This window comes from Borostomias antarcticus (assembly GCF_949987555.1).
Source record: "Borostomias antarcticus genome assembly, chromosome: 9".
Taxonomy (NCBI): Eukaryota; Metazoa; Chordata; class Actinopteri; order Stomiiformes; family Stomiidae; genus Borostomias; species Borostomias antarcticus.
Genome location: NC_140242.1, coordinates 29,800,477 through 29,824,856, shown reverse-complemented (window position 1 = coordinate 29,824,856; position 24,380 = coordinate 29,800,477). Strand labels below are relative to the sequence as shown.

At 43.5% G+C, this 24,380-nt stretch overlaps 1 protein-coding gene across 1 annotated transcript in view; it reads right to left on the bottom strand.

Moving 5' to 3' along the window:
• Positions 1-17,224, bottom strand: part of LOC311313187 (aryl hydrocarbon receptor-like) — a 28,588-nt gene extending 11,364 nt beyond the window's left edge. Inside the window, exons 1-2 of the mRNA XM_084443266.1 lie at positions 16,814-17,224; positions 10,138-10,325 (exon numbers count right to left, since the gene is read on the bottom strand). Coding sequence (XP_084299392.1) covers positions 10,138-10,325; positions 16,814-16,872 — 247 coding nt within the window. The 5' untranslated portion in view covers positions 16,873-17,224. The remainder of the gene's footprint in view (positions 1-10,137; positions 10,326-16,813) is intronic.
• Between the last annotated feature and the right edge of the window lie 7,156 nt (positions 17,225-24,380).

Below are 24,380 nucleotides of genomic sequence, written 5' to 3'. Positions count from 1 at the left end.
AGGGTCTTACATTCTTCAGTCTACGTGGTTGATAGTGCACTTAAACATGAAGACTATCAGCCTTCCAAAGAATTTATCAGCCAATGCCTTCCAAAGAGCTCATGAACCTCATGTCTCTGGCTTTAAGAGAACCATACTGTACCTCTGGAATGATACTGTAGTTTGACCAACCCCTTTCAGCTGCACCGACTTCTTCCACTAGGGGGCTCACTAGCTTGTAACACTGTAAACCAGGAAGCTTATTGACGACCCTATATACCTTTTTCTGTGCAACGTCATCATCCTGTTTTGAAATTGCGCACGCATCGCTGTAATGACACCTGTCAATAGAATCGATGCATTTGATTGATGCACCTGGTGGCAACGAGTGTTGCGCATCCATGGTTCATTCTTTTGTTGCCAAAATGCATGCGCACACTTAATTGTTTACCAACAGTAAAATGGTCTATATACACTGCACACGCACGCACGCACGCACACACACACACACACACACACACACACACACACACACACACACACACACTGAGCCCACCCAATCTCTAGAGCTCAGAGAGAGTAAATACTTGCAGGTGAATGGAGCTTTTGTTTCCCCCTCATGTGGGAGCGGGGGTGCATCATACTGTAGGTTGCAGAGCAGGTTCTGACCTGCAGAGCAGCTTCACACACAGAGAAAGAGACAGAGAAAGAGACAGAGAGAGAGGGAGTGAGAGAGAGAGAGGGAGCGAGAGAGACAGGGAGGGGAGAGAGAGAGAGAGAGAAAAAGAGAGGTGGAGAGAGAGAGGGAGAGAGGTGAGGGAGAGAGAAAGAGAGAGAGGGGGAAATAGAGACAGATTAAGAAAGAGTGAGATAGAGAAAGTGGGAGATAGAGAGACGGAGAGATAGATACATAGAAAAGAGAGAGACAGAGAGAGGAACCGAGATGCAGGCCTAAGTGAATCACCACCACCGTGCCAGTATTGCTGTTTTAAAGGAAGAACATTAGGTACTTTCTTTGTTTTTTTTTCTCCGTTCTCCTGCTCCCCTCGACCCCCAGACGGCCCTGCCCGTCAGCGTGGCCCGTCAGCGTGGCCCGTCCGCTGGGATGGTGAGACCCCCCCGCCCACCCTGAGCCTCAGGATCTCCACCTCCATCTCGGTACCTGCCTCCAACCACTGGGACACGCAGGCCGGAGCACAGGAGAGCTGAGAGCAAACGGCAAGGCTGCACATAACAGTGCAATAAACAGCAGCAGCTAACAACGGAAAGCGGTGTGTGTGTGTGTGTGTGTGGGGGGGGGGGGCTCTGGCCGAAGAACACAATGCACAATTCACCACTGGGAAAGAAAAAGCAGAATGAAAACAAACACAGTGCCGCTAAGGGGCCGACCTCCTCACGCGATCATGGAGCAGAGAGAAGAAGAAAAAAACCTAGGGGGGTGTGCCAGATTTGGGGCTTGGATTTGCATGCAGTTATTATTTTTTAGCAAGAGAGAGAGACAGAGCGCACGTGTGTGTGTGTGTGTATATGTGTGTGTGTGTGTGTGTGTGTGTGTGATGTGTTTGTCTGTCTCTTTGTTTATCTGAGTGTGATTTCAAAGGCTGTACGTAGGTCGTAAGAGTTTTTAATTGGGTCAGGATTTTGTCTGAAGTTTGTGGTCTGATGTGAGGCTATATTTAACTGAATTACTATGTTTGTGTGTGTGTGTGTTTGTGTGTCTGTGCATGAGTGTGTGTGTGTGATCGTGCATGTGTGCTTTTTAATGTGCGTCTCTAATGTGCGTTTGTTAATGTGTGACTTTGAGTAAGTGTGTTTATATTTACTCGGTCTGTGTCTGTCTGATTCTGTGTATGTGTGTGCGTGTGTGTGTGTGTGAGTGTTTGTGTAAGTAGTGTGTGAGCTCTTGCCAAGAAGAGGAGGCGGGGGGGGGGCTCGGGGGCCCCTACCCCCTAAAAAACTAGCGTGACTAGAGTGGACAGAGCAGCGGGGGAGAGGCCACATCCTGGGATTTTCCTGTGGCGGCTTCTCAGATAAGGGAAGCGCTCTTGTCGGTATTGCTTACAAAAGCCCTAGGGGCCTATGTGGGAGGAGGGAGTGTGTGTGTGTGTGTGTGTGTGCGTGTGTGTGTGTGCGTGTGTGTGTATGTGTGTGTGTGTGTGTGTGTGAGTGTGTGTGTTATTGTGTGCAGCCTGCTAGATCAGTCCTGCAGCGATGAGAAAACCTGTCTTTTGGCACAAAACCCAGGTTTAACACAATCAACACCTGACACTGCCAGATAGTGCACTGGACTGTTTTTGCAAGCGTTAGTTTGTGTGGTCTCACATGAAGAGAGCCAAAAAAAATATCCCTGGCATGTATCCAGCTATTTCCAGATCCAGTTTCCCCTTTAATCTGCTGAGATCCATCTTAGCTTCAACTCTCTGCTACAGTAAGCATACTGTATGTAAAAAAAACAATCCAACAACATCAAAACAACAACAAAACAATCTACTATTGACAAACTATTTTTCCAAGATTACTGTAATGACTACACTATTACTGTAATGACAAACACATCCTTCTAATACCTGTCTATCTACAGTATCTGTGATGTAGGACACATTTGCATGCAGTATATTTGTTAATGAAAGCCTTGGTTGGTCACAGTGCACAGTGTGCAGAGAATGGACCTTAATTCCAGGCCTACATCATCGACGTAATGAACCACCAACCTGCTAATGCTCCACTGAAAGCACACATGATGTGTTGACTGTTTTGACGGCATGTGAAGAGAAAGCTCTGTGTTCTGTCCAAGTTTCTTGGCATACATGCCGTTCAGAGGCACTAACACAGCCTGAGTCCCTTTCTTGTTCTGGGCCATATTAATCCAGGTGTTTGGAGTTGAGCAACGGTGAGTAAATACAATGATTCAATGAAGGGTTTAGTTATGTATGTGTATGACGTTGCTATAATAACAAACAATTCCCTGAACATCTAAGCAATACCAACTAGAAAAGATCTCTGGATTTAATTCAATGGTATGTTGATATTTTGATACCCCTGAGCGAAAAAGGCAAAACACTCATATACTACAGTCGATTGTCCATTAAACTGTTTTTCAGAGTTCTTATGAAACCTGACACTTCTTGAGAGGCCCACATACAGTAGACCATCCAACTGTGGCTTAGTCTGTCATAGACAGGTCATTACAGGACTCACCAAAGTACAACAAGCTTTTGAGGTTCACTCCAGGCGAACATGCTCGTCATTCACAAAATGAGTCCTTTAAAGGATTTGATATATTTTCCGACAGTATGTAATTAAATGAAATTCAAAGACAGAGAAAGAAGAGGACGGTAAGTGGAGGGAGAGGCCAACAATTTGGTTTGACTGTTAAGGGGGCTCTGGAGCATTTTAATGCATAATAGACCTGTCTTCAACAATGTAGTAGTATACCATCTTATCATCTGCAGTATGAAGTGCAGTGTAGCGTATTTATGGTTTAAGGACCTGTGTACTCTGTATGCATCAGATGGGGAAAGAGGCAATGTTGACGAAATAAGAGAGACACTGAGTGCAAGCCAGAAAGAGACCGAGTGTGGAGTAAAGAGAGTTTGAAAGGAGGGAGGTAGGGAGGGAGGGGGGGGGGGAAGCATGCCAGCTATGCATAGGGGAATATTATCTTGATTTGAAAACATTTAGTTCCAGCAGATCCAGTACACAGATCTCTGTTCTCACGCAGATGTGCAGGAAAGGGTGGGTGCTAACTGCAAACAAGAGCCAATCAGGTGGACCACAATGGCCATAGGATCATCCTCCTGTCACTCAGGCTGATAAATGCCCCCATTACTTCCATGTGAGAAGTGAGAGGAAAGATGCTCTGCTTGCTTCCTATCAACCAGCAGTGCAATCTAGGTATTTTGGGAAGGGAAATGACTTTGATTTGCTTGTTTGTCATCAGGTTTGAACTGGCTGCCCTATGGTGTTCATGTTTTGTACCGTTCCTTTGTCAGGGAACTAAGGGTGTCACAATTTCGATTTTAAATTGAAAATTGTTTGAAATGGGAGTTCGATTTTTATTATCGAAATCAAAAGTAGGATCTGGATTCAATTCTCACATTATTTTTTTTCTCCCTGCCTGTGTCCCAACAAATCATGTGATGTGGGTAAAAAGTAAACAAGAAGTCATGCTGGTCTCTTTAACCATCACCCATAAGGTAGCTATGTTTTCATTTGAGCCAGGCTAGTTGGGGAAGGTATAGGTTTTTGTTTGAATAATAGTCAAGCTAGTTTGTAGTATTCAAGGCGCTTATACATTGGAATTGGACCGTTTTGGTGCTGGTGCATGCATGGAGGAAATGCTGCTGAAGGGAGAGTTCATCCGAGGACGACCAAGAGAGAACGTTATCCTATGTAAGGTATTGTGTACTAGTAGCCTCGTTGCTGAGACTGAAATCGGGAACAAACGGCATTGCCAGATGTATTTTTACGATAATTTTGCCCTCTGAATGATGTACTGTACAATCAATAATGCCCCAAATCCCATAATTCACGATAATTTGTTCATCTTGTGACACTTAGTTGTAATCAGTTCAATTCATTTCCCGAGTCCCAAAAAGATCAGGATATACTGAACTTCCTCCCTGCTCGGAGGAATAAATAAAGAAAATCGAAAAGTGAACTTAAAATCTCTAATCAAATCAAATCAAATTGTGGATTTGAGAAACGTGATACCCCTATAGAGAACTACAAATATGATTCGACCAGGAGAAGGGAGTTATTCATTTGACACTACTCATATAACACAACTATTCATACACTTCATGTTTCTTTGCAAACATTGGCTCTCAGGGAGTTCTTCCTGAACAAATAAATACATAAACAACTAAACAAACAACAACAATGTATTGGCACTGTGTGCATTGCTTCACTTGTGCCCAGTATCTGCTCTAGGTCTTTGTATAATGATCTTTATCTCTCCATGCAGTTAATATAATTTTAAAAAAACAACAACAATAAAAACATGCATCCTCACATAACCGTTCCACCACCCTTGGCCACAGACAAACCATGTGTGTCCACACAACTATTATCTTTTCATCCAAAATCTTATGCTCGTGTTCGGGAAGCCGTGTCATCTTTCCTGGCTGACATTTTCTGGCTGACAGCCCAACTGAGACTCCACGGCCTGCATGTCTGGGACTGTCTAACAATGCTAGATTCTGGACCCCCTACCATCCAGAATTAGCTCACAATCTGTTTATTATGGCTTAAGATAAATGGACCGATCCCTTGTGGAAGTTACTAAAAGTCACAGTAAATCTTGGAAGCCAAGCCCAACTGCAGCCAACTCAAGTATCAAAGTAAGAGCATGAGGCATAGTGGATAGGCAACGCTGTGGGCCAGAGAGACCAAAAATATGAGCCTTCCACCAAACTTGAGTCTGAAGAAATGAAAACATCATTAAAACCGCTTCCCAGTGGTCGTTTGCCTTCTCACGATATTCTGAAAGTCGAGCCTTGCACTGAGAGCCAACAGGCAATCCTTCAATGAAAATAAAACCTGTCACCTCAATAAAACATCCTTTTCTCTGAGATGTTGATATTGGTTTGACAGGTGAATTATACCAGGCTTTACAGGCGATAAAGCAGAGCAACGTGTCCTTCTAGAAAATACCGTGATGATCAGTTATTCACCACCCAGAACAAACAGGGTAAGACTTCCCCAGTACAGACGCTTCTCTCTCCCCCAAATGGACAACCTCCGCCAGCAGTGAAGCAGTCTGTGTTTTGTGTTTATGTGCAGGCATTCCACACACATTCCATTACAACAAATGAAATGATGTCATTGCACCAGTTATAATGATTAACAAACGTAGGATGTTTTCAATGAACTTCGAAAGGCAACAAATTTAACAGTGTGACAAAAATGTGTCACCAACAGAGTCCAAAAACAGCAGCAAAATATCTTGCATTACCTCACTCAAGATTGTCACGCTCAAGACACAAATCAGTTCAGTTGGCCAAGGCACCATGGCATTTTTGCTATAAAAGCTGCAACGAATGACACAACACGTTTTCCTAAATGTTACTACGGCATTTATTTTGCCTTTCCCCCTGGTCTTTAAGATGATTTTATTCATATTCCGAACCTTGTCTCCACAAGGGCCATGGATACATTTATTTTGACTGTGGTGAACCATAAAAAGTCAACATTGCTGGTAACATCTCATTCCCCAGCGAAGTGGAGTGGTATGGTGCAATTACAGTACCTGCTGTGCTCAACATTGAAACAGAAACCAGCACTCTACGGAACCAGGCCAGGTCCAGCCTGGCTTATGTGCGAGGCTGGCTTGTTTCTGTTCAGGACTGGTAGGACGGAAGCTAGTCATGCCACTGAAATAGCTGTGAATTGAAATGACATGAAATAATGTCTGATAAATGAAGATGGGTCTTGTCGCCTGGACACATCAGTTCCAATGCTTCCAATGCTAATCCAGCACAATAAGAGCGGGATAGCCAGTTGGCTCATGAGCTCACAACAACTAGCAGCAGCTTCCATAACATTAATCAGTGGCTAAAGCAATTACACTGATGATTCCTGTAACGTTAGCTATTCTGCTACAATTGGTTCAACTTCTGTTTCTGGACAAAGGTAAGGGATAAAAAGGTTGGAGTGAAAGGATTAACTTGTGGAGGTTTGGAGTATAGTCCCATAAAGTCATCCCCACCGGGTCCTTGAAACATGGTCTCCCGCACGGGAGTCCATTGCTTTCACCACTACTCTACTTGTGCAGTGGAGATCAGCGGGTTGATTTTGGTGTCCTTCTTCCAATCCCTAGTGTGGGTTGGGGTTAGAATAAGGGTTGGGGTTGGGATAGGATCTGACCTATAAGGGAAGGAGTGTGGGTTGGGGTTTGAATAAGGGTTGGGGCTGGGACAGGATCTGACCTATAAGGCAAGGGGTAAAAGTAGGATGAACATGTGGAGGTTTGGAGTATAGTCCCATAAAATCATCCCCATCGGGGCCTTGAACCCTGATCTCCCACATGGGAGTCCATTGCTTTCACTGCTACTCTACTTGTGCAGTGGAGAGTAGGCGGTTGATTTTGGTGTGCTGCGACTACTGCCTCTTGTGGTGCCAATAGAGAAATGCAGGCCAACATTCAACGGAGGGAGGAAGGGAGATCAGCCTCTTGGAAGGAAACATAGAGACAATGAATAGCGCCACATTGACTGATCAAAGCCTCTCACTTTTACAGCAGAGGATCTGAAGAATAATACATGATCCGATTTATAAATGACACACGTTCTGGCGGCCATTGTTCTCTCATATCAAATGAGAGAACGAAAAAGCTGACAATGCAAGCCAGCTCCTTTGAGTGCGGGTTCAAAGCCATTGTCAGTTGGCCGTCAGCAATGTGGCACGCAAGGACACCGTTGGCATAGTTGCTATGGTATTTCAACTGGTTGACCCTCTGAGCTGCGACAGGTGTGTGTGGTTTCAGGTGTAGAGCAACCGCAGGGTACACATGCCAGGGGAGAGGGACCAGAGGGTGGGTCAACCAGACCCATACTAGTAAACAAATGGCCTTACATATCTCCAGTGCCATATAGCTGCCCCTCACTTAAAAATGGCATCATGGGAAACCACTAACAGAACACACTTCTCTGCATGTGAGGCACTGTCCACCAATGTTATGTGAAGGAAATCAATATATCATGTTATGTTCATCAAGCTCTCTCGGCTGATTGTCCTTGAGGTGTGCCAGACTCTTGATGAAGATGTATGTGTGTGTGTGTGTGTGTGTGTGTGTGCGAGTGTGTGAGGCACAAGGAGAACACACACACACACACACACACACACACACACACACACACACACACACACACACACTGTTCCACTGTGCTGTATAGGGCAATGACTCATGGCCTACATAGCAGATGGACTGACAAACTACTGTATGTGCAATGACCCACATTCTCATGTGTCAAATGTTCTGTCATTCAACCTCTCCCATACACTTGATATACTGTACAGTCTTGTTTAAACTAAGCTCGACACATTTCAAGACCTTGATGCTCCCTGTGTCTCCTCAAACCTGAGCAAAGCTGCTTTTAGTTATTGGGCTCCATTCACTTGGGATGAACTGCAAAGCATTTTAAAGTTGGATCATGTAGTCTTAGTGGGGTCTGCGGCACAGCTGTTTTATTGAGAAATTGTATTGCAGACTATCTCAATGTGACTACTTATCAAAATAAAGGAATATTAATAAATACAATATTAAAATGTGGTGGCCAACCAAACTTCCCAACACAATATCTGTGTTGACCATGTCCTCTATGAACAGTGAAGGACAGGTCTAGCGTGTTCAGATCCAGAACCACATTTGTTTCTCCACATTAAATTTGGGACAGGGATGTTTTTGTTCTAGTATAGCGTTTCTCTGGTTATCACTCCCTCCCTCCCTTACTCTGGACAATGTTGGCCTGCATCTCTCTGTTGGCACAATCCACCCAAAATTAATCACAATGTTGATTTTTATTGGCCCACCGCGGATATATCCGCAATATTCGCATCTCTACTGCACAAGTAGAGTAGTGGTCAGAGCATTGTGTGTGTGTGTAGGATTGTGTGTGCCTGGCAGAGTGTACAGTATGTATAGTAGGAGTGTGTATAGTATGTGCTTGGCAGAGTGTGTGTAGGGGTGTGTGTAGGAGTGTGTTTGTTTTGCAGGGCAGCTCTGAATCAACCCTGTCTGTGTGTCCTTCCTCAGAGAGCCACAGGGCGTCGTCACCCTGGCTTTTAGCACCCCTCCCCCGCAACTTTAACAAAACAGCCTTCAAATCACCTGAATAAGTACAAACCAACACACTTTATCATTAGCTTGAATCACCCGGTCAAAGTGTCAACATCTTGTCGAGAGCTTGCGTGTTGTCGTGAGGCGTTTCGCTTCCCCCCGTGGGAAAGAACAAGAATATAGGTAAGAGGGTGCAACGGCAAAGGGTGGAGTCAACACATTTTAGGAATGCCATGACCACCGGTTCAAGACAAGCTGTGTTTCCTCTTTACGAGTCTGTGTGACACGCTTATACATTCTTAAAATCATCAGCCTAGTGTTTACAGTGCCGGTCTGGGACTGTCCTCAGACAGACAGCTGTAGAGAGAGCTACACTCTAAATCCAGTTCTAACAGCTCATAAATCTATGAACTGTGATCTCATCTGTGCCCTCTCCACTTTCTTCACCTCTCGCTGCTGCCTAGGGCAGGAAGAGTTAGGAAAATACAGACGCGAGCTTTAAGGGGTTTTCCCACTGCTTTGAGCAAAGTCCTTGTGAAAAAGCAACCAGATCACTGTATGTTAAACTCATTATTCAATATAAATATTAATACAGGTCCTGTTATTACATTACTGTCATTAAGCAGATGCTTTTTTCCAAAGTGACTAACAATAATTGAATTGTTAGTCATGTTATACTATATTTATTTCACCCTAATGTCCCAAACCTCACAAAATGAACTTCTGTTCAGAAAATCTATTTTTAGCAAAAACATTTTCCTCTGTAAAATCAGGTTGTAGGTCATCTGGGGTTCAGAAGGGGGCGGAGCCAAGCAGGGAGGTGCTCTTTTCCTGAAATTGGCATTCCTGAGCAACATGCTGAGAGCTTGCACTGTCCCATGTACCTGCTCCAAAACGTTCCCCTATCAAAGCACATCAACACCAACAAAAAGTGAAGGGACATTTGATGAACTGACATCACTTACTTATCGTACGGTAAGTCGAGGCGCTAGATCAAATCAAATCAAACTTTATTTGTATAGAACATTTCATACACAGAGGCAACACAATGCGCTTTACAGAGAGCAATGGGAGGGTGGGCTAGAGAAATAGACTGAAGATACGAGAGCCAATAACATGGCTTTTGTTTAAAACAAAAACCACAGTATGTTTAGTTAACATTTTGAGGCTTTGGTACATTTAAGCGATTTTTCCTAAAACCCCAGAGGTTCTGTAAAATGTTCAGAGTGATAACAGGGAAGTACAACTCTGGATGGTTTAGTTGTGGTTTAGGTTCACAGAGAAATGGCCGCAGAGACTCAAAACACTCGGGTTTATTCTAGGTTATGGAGGCAACAACATTGCCGTGTAACCCAGACCTGACCTAGATCTAGACTTACCTTTGAAGAAGCTCTTGACCTTCAGGTAGCCCACGCTCAGGCGGAGCACAGACAGCTTGTCCAGCCGGGAGCGCACGTCCTCGGGGAAGGGCAGCAGGCCGGTCAGACGGTCCAGCTCCCCGTTCAGCCGATCCCGGTGTCGCTTGGAGGGGTTAGACTTGGTGCCATCGGACCCTGGGAGCTTCTTACTGAGGGGCCAAAGAGACCACACTACTGATTAGAGCACTGGAAGGGATTATGCTCATACTAACTGGGATCATCATCATCATCATACAAGCCTTCATACTGAATGAGGCTACTGCAGAAGTGGACAAAAAGCTGAGATCATTAAGTAGTGACTCTACAATGTCGTATTAATGACTATACCGGCCTTATACTGCAACTGACAATGCACTATGATAGAGCTCATACTTATTCAGCGAGTATTTGCAGTAGTTGCATACAGTACTGTTTACAGCACTGTAAACATTTTTTGATGCACTGTGGGCTGAATATTTCAAGAATCTGTGAAGATTGTTTGTGGAGGACAGTATGAAGATGTAATGTAGCATTTGGGGTGTCAATTGACCAAAAATGTGGGAGGAGAAGGGTTTGATAGGTTTTACAGCTTTTGAGAAAAACAGAGTGATGGACTTCATAATTCCTGTCAGCTCAAAGCATATGGACGTTTCTGCTCACTTGGGCCTACATGTTGGTGATGCATTTTAAATGGTTGCTATAGCGCCACCATCAAGACTATTGGCCCACAATGCCAGTTGAGGACTTTTGGAATAGGACTGGACCTGTGTGCAAAGTTTGGTGATATTTCATGCATGGGAAGTCAGACTTCCTAGGAAGAAGAAGATTCAGAATATTTGGAAATATGAGTTTTCATTTTACGCAGGAGGAAAAAGCCAGATAATGAGCATTGCAACAAATAAAATAAGGTCTGCACAAGCACACACCTCAAAGGAATGAAGAACACAGTGCAACCTTGATATAATGTCTTGCTTTTTGTTTTAATGCTTTTAATGTCTCATGTAAAGCACCTTGAATTGCCCTGTGGCTGAAATGTGCTATATAAATAAACTTGCCTTGCCTTGCCTTGAATCTGTCAAAGTTCTTCTATCACCGTGTCAAGACTGAGAAGTTCCTTACCTGGTCACTGGAATACATGAAACATGAATTATCCTGAATAATGCCACTAAGAACAAACTGATAACAGCTATGGGTATGATGAGTCTGGTTTACCCGGCTACTGTAGGAAAACCCCTTGTGACACTGCAGGAGCATACATGTGTTTATTATATTTATATTTACACTTTACTGCAGAATTCCCAATCATGCAGCATCTGACAAACAAGAACGTGCAGACGTCATTCAGCCTCGATCAGACATGACACGTCAGGCCAGATGGACGAATCCTGTCCTAATAAAAGATTGCGTCTGTTTTTAAGGAAGGGCTGCCCTAAAGACTTGGTTTTGCCATGCAGTTTTTTTTTTTAACTCTCAAACTGTTTCTACCCACTTTTAAGCCAGAAATCAGGATGTATGTCTTCAGTTTCGAGTTGAGCGCAGCGTTTAGAGACTGACTCATGTGTCTAGACAAAAACTGGCATTTAACCTCTTAGTAGGCTCGGGGATAGAGGAGCTTTATTGAGTTGATAATTCAACACTACAGCATGAACAAGCTTGGCAGAACAACGTGGAGGATGCACCAGAGACATTAGTGGAGGGAGTGGGGGGGCCGAAGGGGCACCCGCCCCAGGCCCTCAGTACTAAGGGGCCCACCTTGGGCCCAAGACTGAACATGCATTTTTGTTGTATAGTTGAATATTTTGAATAAAGTTAGTTTAGAGTGTCTTGATTGCGGCAAAAAATAAAGTTAAAATAAAATAAATAAATAAAAATGTTTTGTCGTTGACAGCCCCTTAGTAGCATACCCCCTTAATAGGGGCCCCGCCTATCTGAGACGCTTGTGAGCAGTGATCGTTTGAAGTGCAGTGCTGCGATGATCGGTCAGACTTGAACTGTAGCTGTAGTAGCGTTAGTAGTAGCCCTATTCTGTGAATAAAATATTGAAAAGCAAAAAATACAAGTCAGGCGCACTGAAGCCTAAAGAGGAAAGGCACAGGAAAAATCTGGTGGCCTCGTTTGTTCCCCTGACAAATTTATTTTCCACTACTCAACCCTCCAAGACTGCTGCTAGCATTAGCCAAGCAACCAAAGCAAGGGATGTTAGCGAGGACGAGGAGAACGCGGCAGCTAGCAACGTACAGGTAGCTGTGGAAAACAATGCAGATTTGGATGAGATAAATGAAGAAGACACAGATAATGAACATGTTGTTGATGATCCTGATGATAATGATACGGCTGCTAGTACTAGCCAAGCAAGGGAAAATGCTAGAGGTGGTGATGAGGATGGTGACGTTCAAGATGATAGTATGGAAACTCCAGTGGCTAGGCTGAGGGAACAAGCACCCCCCTCTCCTCCAATTACCCCCCTGAATCTTGTCATAGATGCTGGCTATCTGGCTACCTTTTTCAAAAGTTTTGCTGCTTGTGTTGTAAACCGCCGTGTCTTCTTGATTATAGTTATTATTGTGACACATTGCTTGAACACTTAGTAGTTTGTTGTTGTGTTTAGGTGTGGCTTGATTGTGTAGGCTTAACAGCTGTGTGGCTGGACATCCAACATCATTGGATGTTAAACTGTGTATTTGTCTGCTATCCTTAGTAGCACGCTAGTTTCGTCTGCCGTATTTTTCATCCTTTATCTGACTGAGGTTTGAGCAAATAATGGGTAAAATCCATGGTGCTGAAATCAGCCTATCAGCAGTTGTGTTGCTTTTATATCAGCAAGCCTCCGTTTATTGATAAATCCACGGCACTGTCCATGGTGCTGAAATAGAACACCTAATTGTAAACTGTAATCTGGTCTGTCTATGTAAATTTCCCCTTGGATCTGTCTTGCATCTCCATAAAGCCTATAGGGGCCTACTATGAGTTCTCCGCCCCCTCTGCAATGAACCATTAGTTCTGCTCCTGGCCAGAGGACATGGCCTTCAATCCAGGACTATGCTCAACCTGGCTGTGGGGAACTGGCCCTCAGGGTCTACAACGTACACCGCAGGCCCACGGCACGGCAGGGCGTCCACAGCTGCTGGATCTGAAGGCCAAATATCACCAAAACCACCAAATTCCTCTGGCACATGAATTGTCTTCTCTTTCAAACTGCAAAGGCTCCATCTCTTCTCAGAACATGGGGGATATAAGTCAGCTGTAATTTCGGACTCCATTTACAGTATTTGTGGATGTGGATTTCTTCTCCCTCTTGAATTGCCTGCAGGGGATTTTGTCCATAACTCAATTCCCGGCCTTAAACCCAAGCGGTATCTTCCCAGAAATAGAGTGAGACTGACCTCACTTTCAAAAAATGCCTGCCGAGACAAAAGCCAGTATTCAGACCCATTTTTTTCCACCTTAAGTTGCAGTGCATCATGGGACTGCACAGGCATCAGGGCAGTCATTGTTAGAAGAGCGGGTTTACCTCATCTCTCATCTCTCTCTCTCTCTGGGATGGCCTATTTAAAGAGCAAAGAGACAGGGGCTGAACTCAAAGACCCTTGACTCTGATTCAAAGAGACTCATGATGCAGTGAAGAAGTTGTAATGACACTGGCATGCTTTTGTCTCCTAAAAGTGGGTGGTGTGGTTATCATTACTGTAACTGTGTAATGTGACTTACACAAGGCTCAAAATACAAAATGCACACACACACACACACACACACACACAAACAAACATTATAAGAACCACACATGTATAAAAGTGTGGCACATAAACACATGCAAAAAACATTTGGAATCCAGCATATTCCCCCACAGGAGACACCTATACTCCGGTATGTGTGTCAGTGCAAACTAGGCAGCGGTAAAAAGCTCCTTAACTCGTCCTCACTTCCCTCCTTTTTGGTGTCCTGAGGTGAACCTTAGCATTCCTTCCTCCTAGTCACGGCTACAATCGATTTATCCGCTTCCTCTGCTCCCTCCTAGTCCTCCACCTCTAAACCCCCCCCCCCCACCCATTTCTCTCCCCGGCCTCGGAGCTGAGGGGGACAGTGAGGATCTCATGCCCCCCCCACCTCCCCTAGTCTGACATAGAACTGTAACACCAGCCTGTAGGATCACTCATTCGGTCCTTGATACAGATTCAGGTTCAAACAAGGCAGACAATGTGACTTTGAAGTGTGATACCACCAAAGTAAGGAGGGTACTGACCTTCAAGTATTCTCAAGAGCTATTTTTAGTCTCACATGCACTGAGAGTAAAGCAGGGCTTATGGTAGCAGAACTAGATATATTCGTTGATGCTGGGTGTTGAGGCCTCCCAGTAGATAAGAAGAAAAACAAGGAACAATGACCCACTATGTTATTGTGCAGTCAGTTTGTTTTGGCTTTCTGCCACGCCTCTATCAGCTAGTCTGTGTGTGTGTGTGTGTGTGTGTGTGTGTGTCTATGTGTGAGGGTTTCTCTAATCTCTCACACACAGACACATACACACACAATCACGTCCATACAATCACTCCCGCACACACACACACACACACATGCATGCACACACTCAAACGTGCACATACACACCTGTCCCCTCTTAGCACAGTGCTGTTGGCCAAAAATAACGTTGTCACCAATACTCTCATAATGAGATGTTTGTAGCTTCCAGAGACAGATGAACCATTGCAATGCCATACAAATATCAACTTCTACACAGTGTACTGTATGTTGTACCAAAACTCTGTGCTGCTGTACACACACAAGCACGCACGCACGCACACACACACACACACACACACACACACACACAATCCCACAATTTCCCTTCCCACAGGGACTTTAACGAGGAAACAATTAAGCCATATTTTCACACAGTTGGCTGTAGTGGTAATCACAACAAGATGTAGAAATGCCTAATAGATATTTAATATTTGATACCAGGTAGGCCATTTAACAATGTAAGTACACTGTACTGTAACTACTGTGTAACTTGCTCCATGTGATGTTCAATTGTATGTCTTACGAGACCATAAACATGACCTAATGTGGAAGAAATACAGTAACTACACATCTAGAGGACCAAACAAACCTCCACACTGACCGATTGATTTGGATTAACATGGTAATAAGCAAAGTTTTAGACTTTACAAATGCTAAAATGCTTACTAGCTTACTCCATAGCACATGGGCAGATGCTTATAAAAGCAGGTCCAATGCAAAGAAAGAGCGAGACCACTGCACAGTGAGAAGAGAATGGGAGGTAGAGGGAAAAGCACAGACTGTAGATGGCCAGAGGTTTTTTGGAATGCCACTGAGTGACCACAGCCTTTTTACAGTCAGTCTCAATGGTGCCTTTGTGCTGCCAAACCCAGATGGCTGTCCAGGAAACCTCATCCCTCTCTGCACAGCCCCACATCTCCATAAACACAGAGACATCTGCACAGGCCACCTCTTTATTTTGGGATTCATACTGGGAACAGTCTGTTTGAGGGAGCTATGATATGAGAGGGGACTCACACACTAGGCCACAAACGGACAGGTTTCAGCCATCTAGATACACACACACAGACGCGCGCACACAGAAACACGCGCACAAACGCGCGCGCACACACACACGCACACACACACACACGCACATACTGTAACCTCACTGCCTTTTGGATAGCATTAATTTCGTGATAGGCTATTTATTAGGCTATACTACATAAAACGTTATCCTAAAAGGGCAGTATGCCTACGCCATGCAATTTTCTTAGCTGTAATGAAGTTCCAAATGATATTTTCTTCAGATAACGTTTTGAATTTGAGGTGCAAAATGTTTTACAAAACGTGTCTCTTTTGAACAAAATAGCAATAATTGCAATAACAACGCCTGCCATAAAATATATTAAACGGAAAAAGTAGGAACGACGCAAGTGTGTTTCCATAATGAGAAAAAGCCCGTATCAGATTACAATAACATAGTTGAGGCCAGCGAGCCCGCTCCCCCCGCCCTCCTGAAGCATCGCGTGAGAGCAGCCGACTCGCAAACTTGATTGTGATTAATGCAAGAGTCCTGTTTCCATGCCAGACCCAAACTATACACGAAATAAGGAAGAGTCCTGTTTCCATGCCAGACCCAAACTATACACGAAATAAGGTGACCCTAAAGAGTCCTGTTTCCATGCCAGACCCAAACTATACACGAAATAAGGTGACCCTAAAAGACCGAGAGGCACGAGTCTGTCCAGGCGCACACACTTCTTTACACAACAAACGCTTTTCCTATGCACATGTTTTAGAGTAGCCTATATTATATATGAACTTTTTAACTAAGAGTAGGCTCTACGGTATTAAAGAGGCAGAAGATCCTATGTTTTGTTAAAATGCAGAAATAGCCTAGTCTGCTGAAGGCTGACGATAATAATAGACTAAAACATGACGATATAAAGTCAACATTGTAGGCAGCTGCATTGTTTTTGAGACAAAACTCTCTCCCTCAAAAAAAAAGTATAGACCTACTTTTATTATGCTAATGCCCATTTGTTGCCAAAAACAGAAAGCAAACAATGTAGCCTACAACAGGCGTTTTTAATATAACCTTAAAACGTCGTAAACATAAACACTTTCATACAAGATGTCAGAGAGACAGATGTATTCTTACGGTTTTTGAGCAGGCTTCTTCCTCTTCTTTACAGCATAGATTCCAGCGTTACCCAACATGATGACACTTCTGCTGCACCAAGTAGACTAATGTTCAAAAACAAGAACACAAGTTCCACTCTGCTCCGGACTGACACTTGTAGAACCAGACATGTGCACAAAAAGCCCCTAAAATGGAGATGGTTCAATGAAATGCGGATACCCGCAGCGCGATGAACATCCAAGAGATCAAACCCGACCGTGGTCGATGTGCGGTCACCTATAGGCTACATTCAAATGATGAAGCAAGTTTTGGAAAGTTCTCCTTTCAATACAGTTCACGAATGTGCTATGTGCGCGATCGCAGCATATTTTCTTATTTTCTCCCCTTCCTGAGCAATCAGTTTATTCAGCTGCAAAAACAATCTATTTATTCTGTATGATCAGTTTGTGCCTAATGCAACCAGATCCCTAGGACACTTTAGGAGCAGACAGCAGAGTTCGCAGCAGGTAAAATTGGCCTATCATTGTTGGCATGGGGCGTTTTCAGGAAATCATATCCACACTGTAAGAGAGGCTTTTAAGGTGGGCCGGCTCAGACAGAACAGAGGGATAATTATGGAGAGCAAGAAATACTCTCTCCGTTTGTCGCGTGTGTTAGGATGATTATAAACAGCTCTCTTCATTGGACCTCATGTTTGATGGAAACGTTCAACGTTGTGGTCCCATAACAGAACTACGGAAGAGCATTAGGGCCCACAACTGAGTTCATTATTTTTTTTAAGCTTCTGAGTTTAAAGTCAGAATTTCTGACATTAAAGTCAGAATTTCTAAGAGAAAAGTCAGAAATAACTTCTGAGATTAAAATCAGAATTTCTGAGAAAAAAACTCAGAATTTCTGACTTTAAAGCCCCACCTACTATTTTTTTCACCAGCCGCCACTGGTTCCAAGGTAGACTAATAAACCAGTAAAGTCAATAAATATGCTGTCTCTCTAGGTAGTGATATACCACATACGTTAAAACGAGATAAAATAGTAGCTATGGAGAAATAACTGATAGAGGGAGACATGAGTCAATGATAATTATGGTGCGTTCCAGGCAACCCGTAACTCGTGTTTTTCCGACCTCCTACACGTGAAAATGCTCTGGAATGGCAGTCAAACCCGTAACTTCCCACCGGCAACTGGGAGTACATCGATCTGTACGAGTTCACGGGTGGGAAGTTACGGGTTTGACTGCCATTCCAGAGCATTTTCACGTGTAGGAGGTCGGAAAAACACGAGTTACGGGTTGCCTGGAACGCGCCATTAGTCTGGTCTCGTGACAGGCTCCTTTTCGGCTGTGCGCGTGCACCCTGGAAATTTAAATTTCCTCAGAGAGACGAGATCGACTGACGGTTGGAACCAAGAATAATCTCTGAGAGAAATAACTGATTTTCGGTTGATTTATTATAGTAGTTGAGTCAATATATATATAGTGGCTATATTATTAAAGACGAATTCTACAGATAACCTGATGTCGAAGAATTGGGAGCTGAGGGCAGTGTGAACCACGAAGGTGTCGAGGGCTAGCAACGGGAGCTCCGGAGAAAATCCCTTTCTCCTCAGAAAAAAACGGTTCGGTTGGACCTAAAACCCAATTTAGAAAAACATCCCTTGGTGAGTTTCCGCTCATGGTAAAAATCAGTATATCAGTATAACTGTTCTATAAGGGAGAACAAAGGCTACTAACGTTACTAGCCATGTCTAAACCCTAGCTAACTATGCTAACCCTAGCTAGCTAGCGCCAGCTAGCTTCTTAGACTAGCTTGGTTCGTTGCCCCTTTGATGTAAGTGTGTGAGGGGTGTGTATTCACAGTTGAGGGTAGGCTACAGCCTGCGGACGGATTTCTGAAGGTTTCGTGGTGTCTTCTAGGCCGCATTTACACTGCTTGGTTGAAGTGACCCAATTCCGTTGTTTCAAATGTTAAACAAGTATGTACGTGTAAGCACAGGTATCTGATATGGGTCACTTTAAAAAGTACATGTTAGCAGGCGGTCCAAAAAATTGGTTATGGGCCAAAAATCTGATCTAGGCATCAAGACCTGCAGTGTAAATGCGGCCCTAGTCGTCATGGCCCCCCATGTCAGAGTAGCATAGCTACTGTAGTGAATGTGTACTGTAGCTACACTAAAGTAGTAGCTAAATGGGTTGATGGTAGCTAAGCCTACCTCTAGCTAATAGTAATCTAGCCAAGTGAAAATAGACACAGAGTTTGGGGTTCTATAAGTTTATTGAGTATATCTTACATTGAGATGTTTACAGTACACAGTATGTTCATTATAACCTTGAATGTAGTCGACAACATTATACTAATGGCCTCTATTGGCTTTGCATTGCAAGGTTGGGTTTGTGGATGAGCTGAGTTGGAATCGTCTGCTCCCTTGCTTGTCCTGGTGTGGTGTGCAGACTGGCGAGTCACCCTAGATGACCAGGAAACGAGTTGAGAGGACTGTTGAGGACAATCTGAATGTGCCTCCTTGGACACCGGTAGGATAACCAATTGTTATTTTTGACTGCGCGTGCCGGACATCTGTGGTGCATTTTCAGACACTGGACTGCGCTGCATGTACTCACTCATTAGGGGCCAGGCAGCATAGCTGCTGGAACCCTATTGTATTTGCCTATATTATTAGGGGCCAGGCAGCGTAGCTGCCGGAACCCTATTGTATTTGCCTATATTATTATTCTCCATCTTCCACTGAAGTCTAACTTCCCGTGGACAAAAAATCACCAATATTTGCACATAGCTCCAGTACTATACCCAAAGTCCTCACCCTGCATTGTAGGTCAATAAACCTCAAGGTGGCGCTACAGCAACAGTCTAAAGTTTAAAACTTTAAAAAATCATAACAAATCAGCCATAGGTGCTATCACTGTAAAACCACCACCTGAATGTAGTCCCAATTGAGACAAAACTGTCATATGCTTTGACCTTGCAGGAATTTTGAAGTCCATCACTCTGATTTCTTCCTGTCTGATCATCCTCATAAAAAGTGACAACATTGGCCACATATCCAAGATGTAGTATGATGTCTTTCAGAATTTTATCTCAAAAATTGAATTTTTTAAAATATGTTTAATTCTGTCCTCTGAAACCAACACGTCATACAGAGAAAACTACGTTACCCACAATCCAACGCAAGCTCCACGAATCTGAGACATCGCTGTTGGCAACCCTACCCAACCCCCGCCGAGGATTACAATGACTAAATCGATTGATTGGCAACTGACTGAGTACACAGCTGCTGAAGTTAATGTTAAATTATGAAGAAAAGCAAACAAAACCTGTAAAAATTAATAAACATATCTCATCCCACATTTTTCAATCAATTAACACCAAACTTGCTTCACTGGATCTTCAGAATGTAATTCACAAACTCATTGACCAGATTGTTGAATTATCAAAATCGAGCTTACAATGCATCAAAATGTTTAACAAATGTTTTACGATACGATACGAATGTACAAAATGAACATTGGAATGTCAACTTTCTTGTTGTCTTCCTATTCTCTCGCTTATTGCTCCTAAACTTGTCGGAAATTGCCTGGCCCCGCCTCATCGCTGCGTAGCAGCTTTAATTGATTTTGAAGTTTAAAGATTGCGTTTACAGTATTTCTTGTTCTGAATGTCTTTGTGTAGCTGGGTCAATGACGTGACGCCTACTTTTTCTGTCCAACTGAATTTTTTACCTTTAAAAAAACTTCAAATTACATAAAAAGATAATATGTATTTCTAATACCTTCCCCATATACATACCCACTCTAACCTCTCCAAACATTTTAGTTATTGGTCATTTTCTGCTATCTGAAGTGTCAAAACATCATGCCGTCCAGCCTTGATTTCTATTTGGACAACCGGTTTAAAATCACTTTAAATCGATTTGAATATATCCATCCATCCATCCATCGTCATCCGCCTATCCGGGGTCGGGTTGCAGAGGCAGCAGTTCCAGCAGGAACTGGACTACAGGAGATGTAGACCCGCCACCTGGTCCTGGGTCTACCCCGCGTAAGTTTTATCTGCAAATCTATATTTTGATGATAAATTTGATGTGGTAAGAAGTAGCTAGTTTGGTTTCTGTAGCTAACTGTTAGCCTGTAATATTTGACTGAACATGAAAACATCATCTGGGGTGACTGCGTATCATGTGGTGCGACCACTGCTGAGTGTTGATGATAGATATATGTCCTGTATTTGTAGTTTCTGTAGCCTATATTTATATTTAGGTGGGCTAGCTTGTAGAAGCTAGCCCAACTTGTGACATTCCCACTATTTCTTTATTATTATTATAGTTCTCCCCAATTTTTGGAACCTTAAGCTTAGGTTTAGCAGATGTAAGCTCAGGTTTAGGCTAACGACTAGATAGATAGGTAGATAGATAGGTCTATCTACCTGTCTATTGATCTAGCTAGCTAGCTAGCTATCTTCATTCAGTAGCGTCAACCTCCAACATGGCCGACAGATGACAGGCCGTGAAAACCCTCTATATTTGACATTGTTGGCTAGAATAACCAGTGTTGTGAAATACATTTAACAACTGGTCAGTTCATATGTTGCACAGCAATCGAGCAGGACAATATCATTAGGGCTAGGTTAGGTAGCTAGCAAAGTCAGCTTGCCCAGCTGGTATGGTTATAGGCTAATTCCTATGGGATAGCTTAGTAGGACTGGTCCTGTCATTTCCCCCTTCTGACACACAAGTGAAGGCACGCATAGCTTCGTGCTTGGCTGACATCTCGGAGTGATGGTGGCACACCACCTCAAGCTCAAACTGGACAAGGCTGAGCTGCTGTTCCTCCTGGGGAAGGGCTGCCCACACCGGGACCTGGCCATCACCATTGAAGACAGTGGTGACGCCAACTCGAACTGCGAGGAATCTGGGTGTGACCCTCGACAATCAACTGTCGTTCTCTGCACATATCACATCCGTTACATGCTCTTGCAGATTCCTGCTCTACAACATCAGGAGGATTTACCCTTTACTCGCTGACGAAGTGGCACAAGTGCTCATCCATGCCCTTGTTATCTCCCGCCTGTACTACTACAACTCCCTCCTTGCTGGTGCCCCGGTGTCAGCCATTAAACCCCTGGACCTTGTCCAGAAAGCTGCTGCTCTGCTACCTCGGGGTGACTGGTTGCCCCGTCACTCCGACGCCCCTGCAGTCCATCGACACGGCCACGGCTCTTCTCTGTCCTGGCCTCACAGTGGTGGAATGAACTACCCACTGACGTCAGGACAGCAGAGTTGCTGCCAATCTTTTGCCGCAGGCTCAAAATTCAAATGTTCAAGAAGTACTACCAGGATCCTCCCTCTTAAGCACCTATTGTATTTTTAGTTTGCTATTCTTCACTTTGCCTTCAGCACTAGATCATGCTCTTAGTCACTTGTTTTAGAAAGGAGATGCACTTGTGAGTTCTGACAAGTAGTAGTACACTAATGTTTTCTACGTTAAATGCAATTATTAAGTCACTTAGGATAAAAGTGTCAGCTAAATGACTGTAATGTAATGCAATGTAATATACATTCAAAGCAAAACTCAAATTCAGTGCTATCTACTCACACAAACTTCAGTTCTCCCAGTCACAGTGATTGTGCAGACCAATAAAGTCTAGCTCCTACACACCACAGCGACCTGAGAGAGTCCAAGATGCTTTGTGGGAAGGCAGTAGCGTGTGAAGGATGGAAATGCATTATAACATGTGTGATGTGACAGCCTTGTTAAGGCCTGTAAAACAGTTGCTCAATTAACAGCTGGTGATATAATGTGTCCAGTGAGCGTCATCTCTCATGATGTTATTATCTAACTATGGCAATTGCTTCTGTGTGTTCTAGAAGAGGGGTGAGGGGAGCAACCACAATGGCTGTAAAGAGAGGGGGGTGAATGGGGCCATAATTGTTGCCCCATGTTTCATTTTTTTCCTTCATCTTTTGTCTTCAAGCCAGGCCTTCCTCTCTTCTGGACAGGAAACAGATTTCAGGGTCACACCAGCACAGCTCTCTTCTTGTTTGTGGTCCAGTGTGAAAGAAAGAAAGTGAAAGAAAAGGCTTACGGTTGCATTACTTTAAGACACAAAAACAAAAGCAAATGTTCCTGAGCTGTAACTCAAGATAAGGAACTACATGAAAGGCATGAAATTGGGCTTTATGAGTAAGAGTAAGATCAAGATGGTACATTTTTGTCGTTTTCCTCGTATCGTTTTCCTCCCAGGGTTTAGAGTTATTTTTTGTTGCCATGGTTGTCCAGTTGTTTTAAGGATAAACAAAGTAGAAAACAAGCCTTCCCACTGGCAATGTTAAAAACACTCTGAGCTGCACAAATGTGAAATAAAAACCTGCCATAAAACCAGAGGAAATTTGGCAGAGATACACAGCCAGGTCCCTCAACTGGCCTCACAGGGCTTCAGCCGTGAGACCTGAATGAGACTTATTGTTGTTTTACTGCACTGTACTTTATTTACTAATTACCTTGCTTCCTGTGTGTGTGTGTGTTTGTGTATGCCTATGTGTGTGTGTGTGTGCGCACAATCAAATGCTGGCAGACATGTCTGTATATTTCTATATCTATGAGGATGAATGTATGCCTATGTGATTTGTGTTTTCTGTACATGGGTTTAGCGTTCCACTGCAGCTTGTGTGCAAAAATATGAACATAACGCCATTGTACCCTCTATCCATCCTCAAAAAGTAGGCCTACACTTGAAATTGTTCATACACTTTGTATGTCTCATTTTTACATTTTGTATGTCTCATTTTATATGTCTCATTTTTACATTTTAGCCACTGTAGGTGTTTTGTCCTCTCCAACCTTTTCCATCCTGGTCTTGGCAGAAACTGAACAATGTTTACACATTATTTCCTATTGCAGATTTTACTTTTGGGGAAATAGTTTAGAAATGTTATGGAAATGTATTCACACATGACGTGTAGGATGTGAGACCGAAAGTTGGCCCTGTTTACAGGTTTCCTGGACTACAGGGCAATTAGCCGCCGAATTGCCCATACAAGCTGACAGACTGGAAGGGTTATGTATGAACTCATGAGTTACAGGCCGTGGTTACAGATGTTCCAACCTGCTGGTGTTGTAGCCTATTAGGGTGCAAAAGATAGTAGTCAAATGCAATGAATGAAAGGCTTTGTACCTGTGACTGCTGTGTAGAATGATCAATGAGCTGGGTACAGGTTAATCAAATTGCTTAACAAGTCAATTTGAATGAGAACATACTTTTGGAGCAAAAGCCCCCATAATTCATGCATGAAAGGGTTAAGCTATGGAACCTGACCATGTAGACTGCTGCGTCCAGACAGGAAAGGCTCTGTAAAGCTGTTCTTTGCCACATCAACAATGGCACTTAAGTTGGATCTCTTCCAAAGAAGGAATGAATCAATAGATCACCTTCAAAGTCATTTTTAGTAGGCTTATACTAATGGGCACTGAAGAGCTGTAACAAAACATGCCAAAATAAAGAAGCAATGGGATATGTTAAGCTATTTCAAATGTCCCTTCAATTCAATTGAAGGAACATTTGAAATAACTGTCCATATG